Source organism: Lontra canadensis, unplaced genomic scaffold (assembly GCF_010015895.1).
Source record: "Lontra canadensis isolate GAN:19392208 unplaced genomic scaffold, GSC_riverotter_1.0 scaffold14, whole genome shotgun sequence".
NCBI lineage: Eukaryota > Metazoa > Chordata > Mammalia > Carnivora > Mustelidae > Lontra > Lontra canadensis.
This window is the reverse complement of record NW_022631008.1, coordinates 5,617,360-5,637,371: the sequence shown is the minus strand read 5'-3', so window position 1 is coordinate 5,637,371 and position 20,012 is coordinate 5,617,360. Positions and strand designations below refer to the sequence as shown.

Sequence of the window (20,012 nt, the reverse complement as noted above, 5' to 3'; positions counted from 1 at the left end):
CATCTGTACCTCTGTTACATGCCTTAGCGGCTACTACTAATAATGGATAACTAGGTCACTCCTTTCTTGTAGTATGAAAAAAAGACGTGGTGAGGAAAGGTATGTATTATAGACAGGATATCTTGGAGAAATCCAAGGTGAAGTCAACCATAAAGATGATATGAAGTGATAATGAAGACATATACCAGAAGGACTAGTACATATGTACAGAACAAGAATTGTGGAGAAGGATGTTTTTCTTTAGAAAATTCAGGAAATGATGAAGGAAGAAAGGACTTTAAGAAAGGTTTCAGGAAGCCTGTTTTGTGGATGCCATCTGCACTGAGGAAGAGGGACTGTAACTATTCTGTCATGTGACTGTTGATCCCTTCATAAACAACAAAAGCAGATTCAAAAATTCTGCTTACTGCTTAAAAAATGCAACTAAAATTATTTCAGAGAGAAACTCAACAGTTCTAATACAGTCTGCTATTGGATTTAAGGGTGATTTCAACTCATTAAGGGCAAATGGCTTTGAATAAATAAGCTTTAAAAATACCTTAATGTTGTAATTAAATGTGAAATCTTAATGCCAATAAAACTACAACAATGTTTTTTATTCTTGTGAATTTTTAATCTTTGTGATTAAAAATTGTTTATAGGTAAATAAATGTTTTTAAAGATGAGTTTGAATTAATAATTTCCCATAAATATGTAATTAACAATTAGCCCACAAAAATCTACTTAATTCCGGGGCGCCTGGGTGGCTCAGTGGGTTAAGCCTCTGCCTTTGGCTCAGGTCATGATCTCAGGGACCTGGGATCGAGCCCTGCATTGGGCTCTCTGCTCAGCAGGAAGCCTGCTTCCCCCCACCCCCCTCTGCCTGCCTCTCTGCCTACTTGTGATTTCTCTCTCGAATAAATAAAATCTTTTTAAAAAATCTACTTAATTCCTATCATTAGTTAATAAAAGTTACTGATAATACCAACTTGAATTTAAGAGTGACAGATGAAAGTTAAGTGCTAAGAATTGAGAGGAGGAATATAGAATCACCCCCCACTGACAATAATCCAGCATGAGGCAACCTTCTAAAAGATACAAGATTTTATCTTTGGTACTGCCCCCCCCAACTTTTCTGTTCCTTTCCTCTGACTGCCTAGTATCCTTGGCCCAAAACTACCCGAGGCTTAAAGACTGAGTAGCAACCCCCAGTACATCTTGTACAGCCTTCTCCATCCACACACAGCAACATGTCTTAACCTGCTTTAAAATTCTTAAGTGGTTACCTTTGTACCTCAGATATATATTCTTAATGGGGAATAACAAAAGGGCCTTCACAATCTTTAAGTATGCCTCATCTGGTCTAGATTTATCTTTTATCTTTTGCCTTATCCAAATAGCCTATATTCCAGGCAAACTAAGCTAACTCTATTTCCTCAAAGATGCTATTCTCTCATTTGTCTTGATACCACTTGTGATATTATGATATAAGAAATACATATATTTTTTGGTTTTCATCCAGGGTTCCCAGCAAGTAGCTCCTAAAACCTTTGTAATTTCCTAAGTGATAAGAGCTATATGGGCATCTTTTGTTCCCAGCTCCTGAAACAGCTCCAGAACCTTAAATTGTGAAACAGGTGCTGTTACTAATTAGGCCCCTTTAACCATAAAGAAGTTTATTTATGTTAATAAGGTGATTTTTGGAAAGCCCCTAGATAACCACCGGATGGGGGCTGACAGGGGAACAAACCTGTGATTACAGGGTTGGAACTTTCAGCTCTTGCCCACACCCCCATCCCAAGGAAGGGAGAAAAGCTGGGGCCTGAATCAGCTGCCAGTGGTGGCTCATGATTTAATCAATTATGCTTATGTAATGAAGCCTCTGTAAAAACCCCAAAAGAATGGGGTTCAGGGATCTTCTGCACTGGTAAACATATGGAGATCTGGGAAGGCAGCTTGCTCCTTGCCCTATGCTTATCTTCCATCTGCTTCTTCCTGAGTTGTATCCTTTCATAAAACTAGTAATCTAGTAGGTAAAGTGTCTTCCTGAATTCTGTGGGCCACTCTAGCAAATTAATCAAATCTGAGGAGGTGGTTGTGGGGACTTCTGATTTTAGCCAGTTGGTCAGAAGCACAGATGACAAACTGGACTTGTGATTAGCACCTGAAGGGGTATGTGTGTGTGTGTGCGTGGCAGTCTTGTGGGACTGTGCTATCTCCTGGTAAATAGTGTTAGATTTAAGTTGTAGGATACCTAGCTGGTGTCCACAGAATCAGGTATCTGCTTGATGCAGAGATCATCCCCACACATTTGATGACCCAAAATATTCAGTGAGTAGTGAAGAGAGGAGAAAATTTTTTCCATATACCACTTTTCATGCTTTTTCTATTACTAGGAACACTTTCCCCTCCCACTCTGTGTGGCTACCACACAGAGTCAACACAGACAAGTGGATTAGAATGTCCACCTCTTTTATTCATTCAGCTACTTTCTACCAGGCACAGTGCTAAGCCATGTGCTCTGACAGGAGTCTCAGCACTCCACCAAAACAGAAAGACCCATACACCAAATTGCAACTGATTGTGTGTCTCCATTAGTAGACTATGAAAGCCTTAGGGCAGGGCTGTATTTTTCAACTTTTAATTTCAAGGGTCTAGGAAAAAGCACGAATAAACTGTTCAATAGCTCCTGGAATTCTGAAAGAGAGCTGCCAGTTAACCAAAATCACTAACCTTGAGACTAAATTACATCATGTGAAAAATAAGGAGTTACACTAGAACCTAGTTAACCAGAGCACTAACTTAAAGGTTTCTTTTAGTTCTAAAACAATAATAATCTATGATTGTAAAGTTTTTCTGTTTTGTTCTGAGAGAGTGAGTTTGACGCACACATGCCACTGGGGGTAGGGACACAGGGAAAAGAAATCTCAAGCAAACTTCCCACTGAGCTTGGAGCCCAATGCGGGGCTCGTTCTCACTGAAATCCTCAATGGAGCCGAAATCAAGAGTCAGATGCCTAACCAACTGAGAAACCCAGGTGCCCTATGAACCTCTAAGGGAACCTGGTGGCTCAGATGGTCAAGCAATTGACTTTAGCTCAGGTCATGATCCCAGGGTCTTGGGATGAAACCCCGCATCAGCCTCCCTGATCGACAAGCAGCCTGCTTCTCTCTCTCCACTGCTTGTGCTCTCTCTCAAATGAATAAAATCTTAAAAAGAAATAAATAAGTAAAACCTCTGTCTGATCAGATTTCAGAATGTAAAAAACAAAGAGAAAAACATTTTATGCAATAGGAAACAAGATTTTGGGGGCAGAGTAATTGATTAGCAAGTTCCAAGTTATTTTTGTGAATAGGTGAGCTCCCCTGACCCAACTTTCTAAGCTATTATTCATGCTTTTAACTGCTTTTTTATAGGCTTTACTTCTAAACCTAGTCTCTCCACAAAGGTACTATTCTGCAGAACTGTCCATGATGATAGAAGCATTCTTTATCCTATTCAATGTCAATAGCCCCATGGAACTACAGAGCACCTAAAATAAAGGTTACTGGTTACCATAATGGACAGTACAGCTCTTGTCCAAGTTTTTTCCTCTCCAACACAATCTCCTTATTAGTGGGGTGTAAGGTTGAGGGAGGAGAGTCATTTTTACCTAACTTCGTTGATTAATCTAATTAAGAAATGAAATACAAAGTGGTTAGAGTTAACCAGGTGATCAAGAGAAAGTCACCCAATCTGCCAGGCTTTTAGTTTCAAAGTCCTTCCACTGTGCTATACTGCTCTTCAATTTAGACATAAAGCAGTGGCACAACTTGTATTTTAAAATTGCACAATAATTTTTAAAGAAACTTAATATTAAGTTCTTTTTTTTACCTGCAGCACAATATATAAAATGAAAAATCAGAATGAATTAACAAGGTTGACAGACAAAAACTATATAGATGAATTCACCTCTGTTCTTTACTCCTGAAAGAGAAATTCTATTCTTCTGAAATTATTTCAAGAGAAAAAGGGAAATTTGTAAGATTTACTGACCAACTACAGATTTTAGAAGTTACTCTTAAAGGGGGAACAGAAGAGTATCTTTTGGTCTGTCCTTTCAAAAAAAAATTACAGATGAATTAAAAAATACTTCTTGAGGCTTCTGGGTGGCTCAGCTGGTTAGAAGTCCGACTCTTGAGATCATCTTAGCTCAGGTCATGATCACAGGGTCCTGAGATTGAGATCCGTGTCAGGCTCCCTGCTTAGCAAGGAGTCTGCTTCTGCCTCTCTCCTCTGCTGGTGCACACTCGCTCTCTCTGTATCTCAAATGAATAAATTAAAAAAAAAAATCTTAAAAAAATTAATTCTGTAAAACTCGGACTCCAATTGAGATAATTAGGAACATATGTAACCTCTGCTTATCACTTTCCTCTTCAGTTATATCTAATCTGTTTAATCTACTTATTAAGTGTTTTCATTTCAATAACTATGTTTTTTATTCCTAGAAGTTTTTTTTTTTTAAGATTTTATTTATTTATTTGACAGAGAGAGATCACAAGGAGACAGAGAGGCAGGCAGAGAGAGAGAGAGAAGCAGGCTCCCTGCTGAGCAGAGAGCCCGATGCGGGACTCGATCCCAGGACCCTGAGATCACGACCTGAGCCGAAGGCAGCGGCTTAACCCACTGAGCCACCCAGGCGCCCCTAGAAGTTTTTTTTGACTCTTTAAAATCTGCTTGGTCATTTTGATAGTATCTTTCTTTCTCATGCTTTACTTCCTTACTTTGTCTTTAAATATATGTATTTTATGTAATTTTCCAGAATTGCATTACTTAAACTGTTACGCAAAAATTCCTTTTCTCTACTGAAATTCATTCACGTGACTGTTTCATATGCTTTACAAATTTTTTTTTTTTTAATTTTGTGCGTGTGAGAAAGAGAGCGGCGTGCGAGCATACACACACGTGCGAGAGGGAGAAGCAGGAGCCTGATGTTGGGCTTGATCCCAGGACCCTGGGGATCATGCCCTGAGGTGAAGGCAGCTGCTTAACCAACTGAGCCACCCAGGCACCCCCTGTATAAATCCTGATGGTTAAATTTTTGTCTTTAAATAGTCTATTTAATTCTACTGTTATTTTTCTGACAAAGTTCCCTCATGACAAACTGTTTCATGTTCCATAATTCTTGATCATGAACTCATCTTAACCAGGGCTTTACCTGAGAATCCAGCACTGAGTATGTGTCACCTCAAAGAAGTTCTGCATTCTGCCAGGTGTTACCAGCCCAGTACTCCACTCTTACCTTCTTAAACATTACTTACTTGGCATGGGGATTTCTGGATTATATAAATAGGGTAAATTTAGGCCACAAATCTGTCTGAGGGTAGACCTATGGTTACAACCTCTTAAGGGAAACATTTTTCTTTCTCTGACCCACAGCCCAGTAGAACATGCACAAGCTTCCCTATCATCTATCTGTACTAAAAAGCAGCATTTTTCTGGTCTACTTTTTCAAAGAAATTATAGAACTTTGCAGGTGGGGTAGGGGGACAGATTGCTGAATTCCAACTCCCCAACTGGTGAGGGCCCATAAAGCTATCTCCCATCCCAATCTGCAAATTCCTTGGTTACTGCAAATAGTAACCTATCCCAATACCCATCAGGCCAGGAGAGACCCAGCAGCAGCTTAAGCTTTCTGCTTCAGAAAGCTTTAAGTTCCTCTTCATTTTGGGCCAATGGATTCTCCCTAACAGTCCTGCAATCTTAGATGCTATAAGAAATATTTAGTTTATTTCACTGAGTATGTTGGGGCAATTTGTAGAAGGATTTTTAGATAATGTAATCTGCCAAACTGTTAGCAAAGGAAGCTATCTCCATATCTCTCTTTATACTTTCTTAAATGTCTATAAAGCCAATTATCAAAATAGTGTAACACCTAGGAGCAAAAATTGTCAAATGATAAAATACCAGTATATGCATATTACTTTTCTTTAGGTCAAGAGCAAGCCCCTAGCTCTCATTTGTACTTTTAAGTTTTTCTGTTATCAAATGCCTATTGTAAGACTAATTAAAGCAATGTTCAAAACTCTAAATGAAATAACAGAAGTCACTGGAAGAGGTGCCAAAATAATAGTTTTTATTGAAGGTAATTAATACATCTTAAATTGAGAAAAAATAGCTTGATCATTCTTACCTCTGAATTAATAACTTTAATCAGGAAGAAAATGTGATATACTGTCTTGGTTAACAGAGAAAGTTGCCGACATCTTTCTAGGTACACTTGAATAGATGGTTCTACTCTTTGCTGTAATTTACTCCAAAAGAGAGTGAGCTCCCTAAAAAAAAGTATAAAAAATAAATTGGAACAATAATGTAGTAATCATGGCCTATATTGGTCCAGTCATTACATTTGAAATTAAAACTAGTTTTAGATTCCAAATTCTACATGTGGAAATTAAATTTAAATTAGGTATAAAATATAAAGTATATTTCAATTTTTTAAGAGACTAAATAAAATCAGGATATCATTCTTTTAATGTTTTTCAATGTCAGAGAGAAGCGATACCCGTTACTAGTAAAGCACCTCTCATTTAAACACATTATACAAATGGTATCTGAGCCACATTGATCTATACAGATCAATGGCGTATTTTTAAAAGCATTTAATTTTATCTTCTGCCTGAAACTGAAAACTGACAAACTGGTCACTTAAATTTAAAAATTTGTTATTAAATATTAATAATCAATGATGACAAAGAACTCAAAAGAAAGTAACTAAACTAATTTCTGTCAAATTAGTGAAATAATAAACTTTGAAAAATGAACTTTGAAATTTATTTCAAATACAATTAGAATGTATGTTTCACAGGAAATAATCCTATGAAACGATGAATTTTCCTCCCTTTTACCTATAGTCCTATTTCTCTTCTGTCCTCTGTGGTTAATTTCCACAAAAATCTTCTTCCTTTCTTCAACTTTTTTCACCAAGTAATCTCCTCAATACAGGGCTTTCCTAATACTATTTCCTCAGGAACTCTGCCCTTTCACCACCCACTTGAATAACTTGCTCATTTACTGGATTTTAACCTATATACTGAGGACTTCAAAATCTTGTCTCTCCAGTCTTGACCACTTTCACCTCTCTAGTTCTTTATAAGACTTCTCTAATTTGATCTCTTCTGAAACCTGAAACTTAATATATGAAAAAGATGATTAACATTCTTTCCAGTTCACCATCTTTGTAATTATATGCATCATTATCACTGACCCTATAAAAGCCTCTGCTTTCTATTATCCTAAAGACTGTTTGTGTCAACATTATTTCAACCCATCCTACATCCATAAGGAAGCCTTCTTAACTTCCCAGATGGACTGTTAACTGGCTTTCTAGTTGACTTTTCAAGCTCAACTCTGTCCTGCCACTTACCCCCAACCGTCCTCACTGTTAAGACCCCAAAGCATTCTCAAGTACTTGTATTAAATAGCATTTCTTAAACATAAATTCCCCCCTCACTTAAGAACTTTTAAAAGATTGCCTTCGTTGTAATGAAATTCAGACTTTGATGAATTTTTCAAAGCAATGTAGAGTTAATTAAGTCACTACTAGTATTTATATTACATGGAAAATCTACTTCTCCTCAGTTAAATGCATGCTTTTTATTATCCCTTCATAATCTTTCTATCTACCTTTTATATCAATCCTCTGTGTACTGCATATATGATTTTCCCTTCATAACAAAACTCAAAACTGCTCAGAAAACCTTTGTAACTGTGAACTTTATTCTTCTTTAATTACACACTGATTTAGCTTGCCTGTCCCATATTCATGGGATTTGTATGTCATATGTCATTTGGTAAAAATTCTTAATGTCTGAATGTTGTATACTGAATTTTGTGTTTCCAATATTACCAACACAACACTGAAGACTAATAATGCTGTTCACTGGCCAGATAAATTGTCAGTTTTAGCTAACACATTAATTTAAGACAGCTGATCTTAAGATTTTTTTTTTGAGTCCGTTGAAGTCAATATCTCTATTACTTGTATGTTGTATGTAACAGGCCTCTGCACACTTGAAAATGTACCATATAAAGAAATATGCACTCAAGAAGTTAGTGAAGTAGAATGATAAATGAACTTTATTTCCTCACATAAATGACTAAACTAGTTATGTAGTTGGAAGTGTGTAATATGTAGAGGGAAAAACATACACAGAGACTGCTCAGATACCTGAAAATATTGTGGCATTAGACAAAATAAAAATTTCCTTCATCTTCTAACATCTAAAAATTTCCTGATCATTATTAATCATTATACAACCATTACTCGTATACTAAGGAGATGTGTGGTCCTTAACATAAAAAAGTTTTAAAGTTACAATATGAACTACTTCATGGTCAGTCTGAACAGCATGTAATAACTGAAAATAAGCTTTTATAAGCTTTTTGTTTTGATAAGATTTTAAAATATTAAAAAGTATGTTCTTAAGCTCTCTGAATTCTCACAACCTATCTTGTATTCTTATTTAACAAACTTTTCTTTACAAAATAAAATCAACTCACCAAGCACAGTACATATCTCCTTGTTGAAGCTGACGTGATAAAAACGCAGTACATAAGACAAGAGCATTTTTTTCATCACCCTCAGATTCTAAGTTACAAATCATTTCTAGTGCATCTTTGCAGTCAACTTCTGAAATCTAAAGAAAAAAGGATATAGAAAATATGCCATAAAATGGTTTTATTATTAGGATATATAATAATATACTTTTGAATCTTCATTAGATATTTACAGATAATTTTTTATCAGTAAAATCTCTAGTTTGTCATTACTGGGCTGCAGTAAAGAATTTTTCTTCAAGTCGGAGAACCAACTATTTTCATAAACTTTACAAATACTTATTTATCTGAAATAACTAATGCTAATTTTAAGTACCCTCTACCCATTAATCAGGACTACGATACTGAAAAAGAAAAGCTGTATTTTCCCCCCTTATCTGGTAATTTAAAAACCATTAAAATCAGCAGAAAGACACAGAAAGGTATGCTGGATATACACTAATAAAGTGTCTATTCATCGGAGGGGGGAAAAGTATACTATGAAACATTTTATTTAGTTATACTACCTTTAAATTAAGCTCACCTCAGTGTTCTATAAATCTCCATTATTTTTCTTTTCATATAAATTCATTCCATCTCAAAGCCTGTCAACAGTCATGCATGCATAAGTATAACCTAGATGAAGGCAACTTCTTCATTTAATTACACATGTATTATCTATTACTTATTTTTTGAAAAATTAAAACTTATTACCACATTACAATGATTTAATATGTAAACAGATCTCTATAAGCATTTGCTGTAAGACAAGGATATAAGCAAACAGCATATAATCACAAATCACTGGTGTTCCACAAAAAAAAAAAAAGATAAATGGAAAAAAAAAAATGAAGACCAATACAGATGACTGGCACCCACACACCACAGAGATAACCATGCCCCTCCTCACTGACCTTCTGTCTGTCCTGATCAACTTTTGAGTAAAGGAAAAGTGTGTGTGTGTGTGTGTGTGTGTGTGTGTGCGCGCGCGTGCATGTATGTAAAATGTAATGTGTTCGGGACTGAACAATGTCTAAATGAGGATACTCTTGAGACTGATCTTTGAGGAGGATAAAGGTTGCATGAGGATAGATTCTGAGGTTCCATTTTATACATTAAGCTGAGCGAGAAAACTCTAAAGACAAGACCCAACTCTGAGTCTGTGTATTTAACAACAATGACTTCTTACAGGAATGATGAAGTTAGTGGCCGAGTTAAAACTGAAACCTATGTCTTGGAATTCCCCGGTGCAGTGCTCTTTCCATTATTCTTTCATCTCTTTCTAACAAATCTTTAAGTGACCCCACTTAAATAAAAAAAAAGGCTGATCAATATATAATCATACATTGAATATTTTCAAATATTCTACATTGTTAAGTGCATTATCAGACATATTTTATTATTTAATCATAAATTTCCTACTAGGTAGGTATTATCATTAACATTTTATAAACAATGAATGTGGCGTTCAAAGAAATTATATTAATTGCCCAAATTGCAACAGTTAATTAAGCAGTAGAGCTATAAATCAAATTTTGTCTAACTGGAATTAAACACTCAAGCTCTTTCTATTTCATTACATTATCTTTTATTGCAAGCTGTGTTAACTTTAAACAATTACCCCATTATAGACATGCGGACAAATGTTAGAAGTCATCCCGTAAGTTTTATTTTTTCATGTTAATAATAACAATAATGGCAGCTACTATTTATTTATTAGTGCCAGCTTCTTCAGAAATAGCACCGCTAACCAGCACAACAGCTTGCCTGGTAGATATTACTACTAACTTTCTAGAAATAAGGTTCAGAGAGGTTAAGTTAGTTGCTCAAAATCACATGCTTACTTAATTAGTGGCAGTCAAGATTTTAACCCAGGTACAGCTTCAAAGTCTGCTCCTTCCAGAACTCTCCATGCATAAGCATACTGAGGCCTTTTATTGCTAAATATTGACCCTTTACACGTTCTGCTTTAATAAAAAATCTTATATCCTGAGAGCATGATTTGTTTTGAATCTGATCTTTTGCCGTTTTTGTTCTAAAACCTAAGCTAATCTTGTTGAATGCTCAAATGATGCAAAATGTGTACATTTTATATATATATATGTATATATATATAAGGAAATTCATTTCCCCAATGATATTACCTACATTAGCTTGCACTTAGTAATTAGAAATACATATATATATTTGTATTAAAATAGCCTCAATATGTTTATTTCACATATATACAACATGTCAAACTGAAACATTTGCCATATTCAGTAATACAGAAAACCTCACTTTTTAAAGGTATGCTAGGAAAACAATTTTTAGTGTGTACTTCCATAGCTTTCATTTCCCTGATTTGCCACTAGATGGTCCTCTCGAAAAAAAACAGGACACAAAAGAGAATGACAGGGAAAACCGAAACCGTATTTAAACTAATGGATGGCTGAATTCAAACCATGAAAGAACGAGTCAAATATAGCTATCAATGAACAAGAATTATTTTTTTAATGCAAGGCAGCACAAAGTAGGAATTACCATTATATACCTAATGACTATATAGTATAGGTATCTTTTCTCTATTGCTTTGAAAAATGAGCAAAAATTTAAACACCAGAAAATTTAGAACTGTGAATAAATTTTCAAAGTCAGAATGATCTGTTTGTTAAAGACATATTATGCTAACTCCCTCTGTAAAACAAAAATCATTTTAAGAATGTGAATAATGATTTTTATGTTTTAATATGGCTCTTTATGCCAGGTATTCAAAAAGCACAGAACACTTCAACAGTATTCTATATACAATTGCCAAGTGTACTTTTAAAATGTATTGGCCTTAATCACATTTTAAGAAGTCTTCCTTACATAAAATTGCTTTCCAACTAAAAAAGAAGTTAGAAGGTGCCTGTGTGGCTCAATTAGTTGAGCATAGGACTCCTGGTTTCAACTCTTCATTTCAACTCAGGTCATGATCTCATGGGTCCTGGGACAGAGCCCCTGGCCCTCCACCTCCCACCTCCCTGCTAGGCAAGGAGTGTGCTTGAAGATTCTTTCCTCCTGCCCCTCCCTCCCACTCGCCCTCTCTCTAAAATAAATACATCTTTAAAAAAAAAAAAAAAAAAAGAACTTAAATGGTAACCCTATCATACTGAAAAAACATAAAATCAAATCATGAGCTACTATTTTTTAACTCTTGGGCAAGCAAAAATTTAAAAGACAAATAATCTCCAGTGTTAGTAAAGAGGAAATTTCATATACTGTTTATGGGAGACTAAACTGGCATAATCTTTTTTGGATGGTAGCATGGCTCTATAAATTAATTTAAAACATGTAGACTCCTTAATCCAGCAACTGTTTCCAGAAATTTGCCCTACCAGTGAACCACTGACAAGAACGAAAGGATGTATATAATAAGGAAACCATTTAAATGTCATCTAGTCTGATCAAAGATATCACAAATCCATATTATGGAATTATGCAGCCATGAGAAAGAATGAGGCTGATTTATATGGAATGATATGAAAGGACGTCCATAGTAAGTGGGGAAAAGTGAACAGTAGGTAGGGTGTGCACATGTGCATATATATGTATAAAAATATATGCATGTGCATAGAAAAGGATCAGGTTATATATCAAATTTCAAACTGAATGATTACTTGGGGTAGTATTAAATGGAGAAGGGATGGTTAGAGAGAAAGAGGATTTATTTTTTAAATTCTGTGTTTATTTTAAGACAAAACCAATAGCTATACTGGCTCTAAACAGTTCTAAAATACCAAAACACTGCTCACTTTGTTTTATACCTATACCAAGAATACGGGCCAAGGTTTTCCTTCCAGAGAAGCCAGATAAACACTCATCTCTCTTAGCTCCATTCCTCAGCCATCTACCAGTGCTAGCTGCTATTTCTATAACAATGAAAGGATCCTGAAAATCCTAGTGGATTCCTTGCTTACTGGCTTCCCTGAACAAGGATTTTCTCAAAAGGACCACAGAATTCAGGCCACAGTTGACTCTCTCCAATATCTCTTCCTACCACACACTAATGAATGGGTTGAAAAACTCAAATGCTTTTAAGAACCAGACAGGTAAAAGCAAATGAATGTGAGAGAGAGAGCATACCTCTTATGAAGAGGGCAATATCTTTGGGCAATTGTTCCAAAGTGACTACCTTCCCTTGGGGCAAATACAGGCCTTGGTGACAGCCAATCTTAACCCACTTCACATGGAACAATGAAGAGAAAATTTCTATTTTTTGTAATAGGAACATAAAAGAGTAACCAAACAATCTCTAAGCAAAAGAGGACTTTTAACAAGGAATGTGTAGACTTACACATATCCTGTCCTGCTCTGCACTTTAAGATCTAGTGTTGTTTCTGGAGTAGGGTACAGAAACTTTTGGTGAACTCTGCTTAGAAACAAGGAATGCCTTAATTCTACCTGTTTAATGTAAGAAGAAAAAAAATCATTTTATGGGATATCAGAGATACCCGAGGCCCTCACAGAGAATTTTCCTGAGGATCTCCCAGAGCAAGCTAGGTTGCTGCTACTCAAATCTGAAAAATTAAACCAAAAGGGAACTTAAAGTTCAGTTCGACAAAATCTTTTGACTATTCAAGAGTTAGAAATACAGATTTTTCCTGCAGATTACAAATTCGTAGTCTTCAACTTCAAGCAGGGACTTTAGAGCTAACCTAACGATCCTACATTTAGATAGTTTCCTATTAGAAGTTAAGTTTCTTTAGGCCAAGACTTATGCCTTAACTTACATTTAACCCCTCCCAGGGCTTAGACAGCACACATCATTCACTTAATAAAAATCTGATGAAGGGAGAATTAGATAGATGGATAGACTGACATAAGGGCAAGGAATGAACTGATAATTAAAGCTTTATTAAGGAGCTAAAAAGTATCTAAGATATAGCAGCAACACAATAATTTAAGAATTTTAGAAAACCTCTTAAAATTCAAAAGCTATCTCAAGAAACTTTGTCTGCCAACTAATGTCTACATAGCTATTCTGAACTAATAAGAAAACTTCAATCTTCTATATGTCCAAACTAATGATATAATTTCCTAGGCTATAACCCTTAGCTCTACTCTGTCTAGCCTAGGAACTGCCAGACATCACTCTTCTCAGTACCCTCATTATCCTCACCATCCATAATAACCTTATTTCTAATCTTGGTCCAAGCGTACCATTTTCCTCTTCATTTTCTTAAAAAAAAAAAAAAAAAAATTCACAAAATTATCACTACCATTACCACCTCTAACCTCATGTAGGCATTCAGCTTTTTGTCTGACACTATCCTTCTTCCAGACTGATTACAGGATCTGTCTACACAGCTGATAATGCAAGCTCTCTTGTCTTGGTTTGTATCTCAATTCTTCCTGTTACACATCTTTAAGTGTGTCCTTTAGTCATTTTCTTCTCCTCTCTATTGCTCTGAGGTTGAAGGATACTTGTATTAGAGCTATAAGACACTTGTGTGCATTAAATGCTCAGTCAACACTGTTAAACATTATAGTTTTTTATCTAAATTATTCAAATACATATTGCCTGTATCTTATTTAGCAACTTTTAATTTTCCTGCCCTGTCTCCAATTTCATTTTGGAATTATGAGTTCTCTAAAATTCAAATTCCCATTTGGACCATGATTCTATCTCAGAATTCTATAGTACAAAACAAATGCACGAATACTATGCTTTATGCCAAACTAGAAGTAAAAAAAAAAAAAAAAAAAAGCGTATGTCTCACAGAAAACAAAACTTTACATTAAATATGCAAATAAAATTTGATCTTAATATAGATAAAGATCTATACATATGTGTGTGTTTGTGTACACTTCTCCCTAGGAATACATTATGCATGTGTGTGTGCACATGCGTGTGTATAAAACAGAGAACATATTTTTAGGAGGAAGTCATATAAATTCTATAGTTACTTAAATTAGCCAGTTAGATCTACAAGTATCCTAAAGTCAGGTAAAACTAAAGTTAAGGTCCAACTGCTGACAAAAACATCCTACTCAATTAATAAGCCACCTCCACCGTCCCATAATTTAACCTTAGCAGTAAAGATTCAATTTAAAAAGAAGCTAGATGAAATCAGTTTACATATAACTCTGAAAAGCTGCTTAGAATCACTACCCCAGAGCATACTAAAATTTAAGATTGACAACAGTCCCTCACTATCTAAGAGAAGTCAAAGATATTCTAATCTAATTGAAAATTAACTTCTTCATTTTTAAAAATAATTACTAACAAAAGAAAACATACTCACCTCTTCGATTAACTTTTCATTTGGTGATGATGTACAAAGACAAACAAGGTAAGTTTGCTTAAAACTACCTTTTGTACCAATCTCTGGATGATCAGAACACAGCTTTGCTAGAGCAGTTGCTTGACTTAACTGATTGGTTTTGATTAGATGTTTAATTCTCATATCCAACAAGATGGGACCCTCAAAAGCTAAAAATTCATTCACTTTAAAAAACAAGACATAATAGATTATTAACATTTGGTAATAATTCATTTGCAATACAAATACTCGGAATATCTTTTTTAAAGCACAGGAACTAATTTTTTTTTTTTTTTTTGCTTTGCAATTCTTTATAACTATCATGCTACTATAAAATACTTGACTTTATAAGCAAAAGGAAATTATATTGCTAACTTTTAAAAGTTGCATTAAATATTTTTACCCCTGAAAGTACCATTTAGAATGAGGTGAATTAATTTCTTTATGGTAAAAATAATTTTGCACTGAATTCTAATAGCCCATGCTATTAAAATTACACTAAATTCTTTTCCCCACAGCATTTATTCTTGAATATCAGAAGTTTGTATTCCTGGAGATCTGCAGTGTTGGGGCATTACACACTCACATTGGTAACCACTGGATATTCTAGATGAGATTCAACTAAAATTGTGTTCGATACTGATGTATTTTTTATTTTACAAAGGTGAAGTCTAATAGATATTTTAGAACAAATTACGTATCTACAGAAAAATAAAGAAGGGGGGGAGGTCTACTGAAATTTCTGTAGATTTGTAATTTTTAAAACATCGACCAGTAAACCTCAACATTTGCTTAAGAACCACTTACATATAATACATTTCTATTCTGAATTTCCTACTGCTTGTTCGATCAACTACAAATAAAATTTATTTTTGTGTTTGTGAGTGAGACTTTAAATTTTAACAAGTGCAAATTTAAACTCTTCCCTGTTTTCTTTACAAGAATAAGAAAATCATGTTTAAAAATTTACTTGGTGATAGCTAGCCTGAAACCTTTGGAAGGTTTTTAGTAATAAAATTTTAAATACTCTAAATAAAACACACAACTTCTCTACTTATGAACAGACGGGAAGATACATCTAGTAAGTAATTTGTAGGTTAAAAGATGGAGAGTGAGAGATGTTCTTCCTTCTTTAAATATCCTTTGCTACCTGCTCGTACTTTTATTTTTTAGATTTAACAGCACCGTATTCCACTGTGAAAAGATTCTTCTATGAGACAGTATAATCATGGCTCCTCAGTATTAAAACCATGAACGTATAAGTATTTTAACACAGGATCCCAAATTCTATCCTTTTCTTGAAGTCTAGACCTTTGTACCTGCCAGACTTTATTCTACTCTCTGCCACATTAAATCAAAAAGTATAAAGACTGAACAAAGATAAATAAAACTAAATGCATAACTCTGTGGTGCCTCTGACAGTAATGTCTTACATATACAGGTTATTAACTTTTCTTTTTTAGTATCACATGATCCCCCTTGCACAATTATATCACAAGTCTCATTTCACCCTTCAGTTCACTGTCAAATCAAAACCAAGAAAGATTCTAAATGAAAACTTGAGAAAAAAAGAAGTTAAAGTTTTGGCCATAAATAAGTCATAGACTTAAAAAGCAACTTTACTTTCCTAATACAATTCTCTCAAAGGGAAAAACCCAGCAATAAAAAGTCTAAGAATTACTTAAAATATTCCCACTAGAATTCATAATCAACAAATTCTGAGGATTGTGGCAAAGAAATGATTTAAAGGTGGCAAGTATTTAATAAAGCTGATGACACTGAATAGAATCTCAAATAGTCCCTAAAAATCTCAAATAGCAACATATAAATTAGAGTGACAGATTGTGCAAAATAATTTCTGTGCTAATATACAGGAGAATATATGCTAACATAAAATTTCAAAAACATAGACTTTTATTTTTCTAATGATGGGAAACCACTGCCACACTTAGGGGAAAACTGATTCATTCCAAAGAAATATAGAATCTTAGAGCAGAAGGGACTTTACAGATCATTTTGTCCAGCTCCATCATTTGGCAGATGAGTAAACTGAGGCTCAAAGAAAGTAAGTTAACTTCATAGGGTCATAAAGCCAGTTAATGACAGAACCAGGACCGGAATAATGGGTCTTCTGACTTCCAGCTTAATACAGTGGTGGGATAAGAAGAACATATTCACATTAAGTGTGTCTACTTCGGATTAGAATGGCACTTAAAGCAGTCAAGAGCTGTGAAGTAGCATTAACTTTTAAAGGAAACTAATCATGTATTCTGAAGCTCGGGATTCAAATGGATCAAAAGTAGATTACATTCTAATACTCAATTCAGAACCTGCTGAATGCTTACTCTCCCTGGCCTTTTTTTCATTTCTCCTTCACTGCTTTCCATTTCCCATTCCTTCTATCTTTCTCTACTTCTCTCCAATCCAGGACATGCTTTTTCTTACAGTGTTTTAATATCACATCAAAGACTACCTGTTTTTGGGCTTGCTAGACTTATGAAAAAAGTTTTATATTTATCCCTGAGTAGCTAGTGCATTATACCTCATTCCCTACCCTAATTTTCCCACTCCCATCCCAGAAAAATAAAAATATCCTGAATTTTACTTGTGTGCAACCTTTTAATCTATTTTCTCTATTTATGCACTTGAACAGAAACACAGGTTTTACCACATTAAAGTCTATCAAGAGAGCTGGATGACATAAAATGACAATGTAAATCAGTAATTTAGCCAGTTCAATTTAATTTAGCCAGTTCAATTAAGAAAGAATGGCTTCTTCTCATAGAATGTCACTTACATAGTATTGAAAAGTACTAGTTTCTACATTAAAGATAATTAGCTTTAAACATACTACAATATCTAAATTCAATTTTTGTGACCGATCATTACACAAATATTCAATGAACATGTCCTATGCACCAAAGCTTAGACTAACTAGGTCCTGGACTTCCTTCAAAGTGGAGTCAATTTATTTACTGGGCATGTATTTCCATGGCCAGATTTGCACGCAATCTCCTCTGTACCATCTCTGAACCAGCTATTTAGCAAGCATCTCAAACTGCATACAGACATCTCTATAGCACAGTATCTATTATCTCAATTCACTTAGTCATGTTCAAGCCAAGAACCTAACAGTGGCCTTAAAAATGCTCTCTTGTGACTTCTTCTCACCCACACATCCAATCTACCACCTAACTCTGTCACTTCTAATGCCTAAATACTCCATCCCATTCACTTTTCTCCATCTCTACTCCTGCCATTCATCCATTCCTCCCAGCCTGTCATTTATCCATCAGACCACTTTGTACCACTCTGCTAGTTTTCTGCATCCACTCTTACAACATCACATCTTCTCTCAGATTAAAATGCTCCAATGCTTTTCCCTCTGACTTCAAAGAGTAGATTCTGAACTTTTCACCATGGCCTACCTGAATCTGCATCAACTACTCCTTTTTAAAAAATAGTTTGTATTTTCTATTAAAAACAATTTAGTATTTGGGCAAGGGAAAAAAAAAAAAAAAGAAAAGGCATCCAAATTGGAAAGGAAGAAGTAAAATAATCTGACTACAGATGACATCATCTTTTATGTAGGAAACCCTAAGAATTCAACAAAACAAACAAACAATTAGAATGACTTTAGCCAAGTTATAGGATTCAAAAATTAAAATACAAAAACAAGTAGCATTTTTATATACTAACAATGAACCTAAAAAGGAAATTAAGAAAACAATTCCATTTGCAGTATCAATAAAAAGTAAAATACTTAGGAATAAACCTAACGAAGAAGGTGAAAGACATACCCTGAAATCTACAAAACATGGCTGAAAGAAATTAAAGACGCAAGTAGAAAGATCCCCATGTTTGTAGATTCAAATATTTTTTTATTTGTTTATCTGACAGAGATCACAAGTAGGCAGAGAGGCAGGCAGAGAGAGAGAGGGAAGCAGGCTCCCTGCTGAGCAGAGAGCCCGATGCAGGCCTCGATCCCAAGACCCTGAGATCATGACCTGAGCCGAAGGCAGAGGCTTAACCTACTGAGCCACCCAGGTGCCCCCATGTTTGTAGATTCAAAGACTTAATATTGTTAAGATGTCCAGCTATCAAAATTTTCTAGATTTCAATACAATTCCTCTCAAATCGCAATAATTTTTTGCAGAGAGAGAAAAATTCATCCTAAAATTCGTATGAAATCTCAAGGGACTCCCAAAAGCCAAAACAATTTTGAAAAAGAACAAAGTTTGAAGTGTCACACTTCCTCACTTCAAAATAATTTATAAAGCTACAGTAATCTAAACAGTGTGGTACTACCATAACAACAGACATATAGGCATATAGGCAATGCAACTGAGCAAAAAGGCCAAAAACAAACCTTCACAGACATGGCCAAATGATCTTTAACCAGAGTGCCAAGATCACTCAGTGAGAAATGGACAGTCTCTTCAACAAACAGTGCTGGGAAAACTCATGTCCACTGCAAAAGAATGAAGCTGGACAATTACTATGTAACTCAAAATGGATTAAAGATACTAATGTAAGACCCAAAACTATAAGACCCCTAGAAGAAAACAAAGGGGATAAGCTTGAAGACATTGGGCTTGGCAAGGATTTACTGGATATGACACCAAAGTATAGACAACAAAAACAAACAACTGCAACTACATCAAACCTAATTTTTTTTATGCATCAAAAGAATCAACAGAGTGAAAAGGCAACCTACATAATGCAAGAAAATATTTGCAAATCATGTATCTGATAAGGGGTTAATATCCAGAATATATATAGAATTCTTGCAACTCAACAATAAAAAAATCAAATAATCCTATTACAAAGTGGGTAAAGGACTTAAACAGACATTTCTCCACAGATGACATACAAAGCCCAACAAACACATGAAAATGTACCTAACTAATCATCAGAGACATGCAAATCAAAACTACAATGTGGTATTGCCTCATACCCATCAGAATAATTACTATTAAAAACAAACAAACAAACCAACAAACCCAGAAAATACTGCTGGTGAAGATATGGAGAGATTGGAACCTTTGTGCGCTACTGAAGGGACTGTAAAATGGTACAATTTCTATGGAAAACAATCTGGAAGCTCGTCAAAGTTAAAAACAGAACTACCTACCATATGATCCAGCTATTGCACTTCTGGGTATGTAG

At 34.9% G+C, this 20,012-nt stretch overlaps 1 protein-coding gene across 4 annotated transcripts in view; it reads right to left on the bottom strand.

Moving 5' to 3' along the window:
- The window catches only part of ZNF292 (zinc finger protein 292), a 91,270-nt gene that overhangs the window by 10,432 nt on the left and 60,826 nt on the right, over positions 1-20,012 (bottom strand). For 3 of the 4 annotated variants that reach the window (XM_032858070.1, XM_032858071.1, XM_032858072.1), the window contains 3 exons: positions 14,826-15,028; positions 8,521-8,657; positions 6,152-6,293 (listed from right to left, as the gene is read on the bottom strand). In XM_032858070.1, coding sequence (XP_032713961.1) covers positions 6,152-6,293; positions 8,521-8,657; positions 14,826-15,028 — 482 coding nt within the window. Of the gene's footprint in view, positions 1-6,151; positions 6,294-8,520; positions 8,658-9,100; positions 9,162-14,825; positions 15,029-20,012 lie in introns of those variants that run through there. The other variant, XM_032858073.1, reaches the window with a different exon arrangement.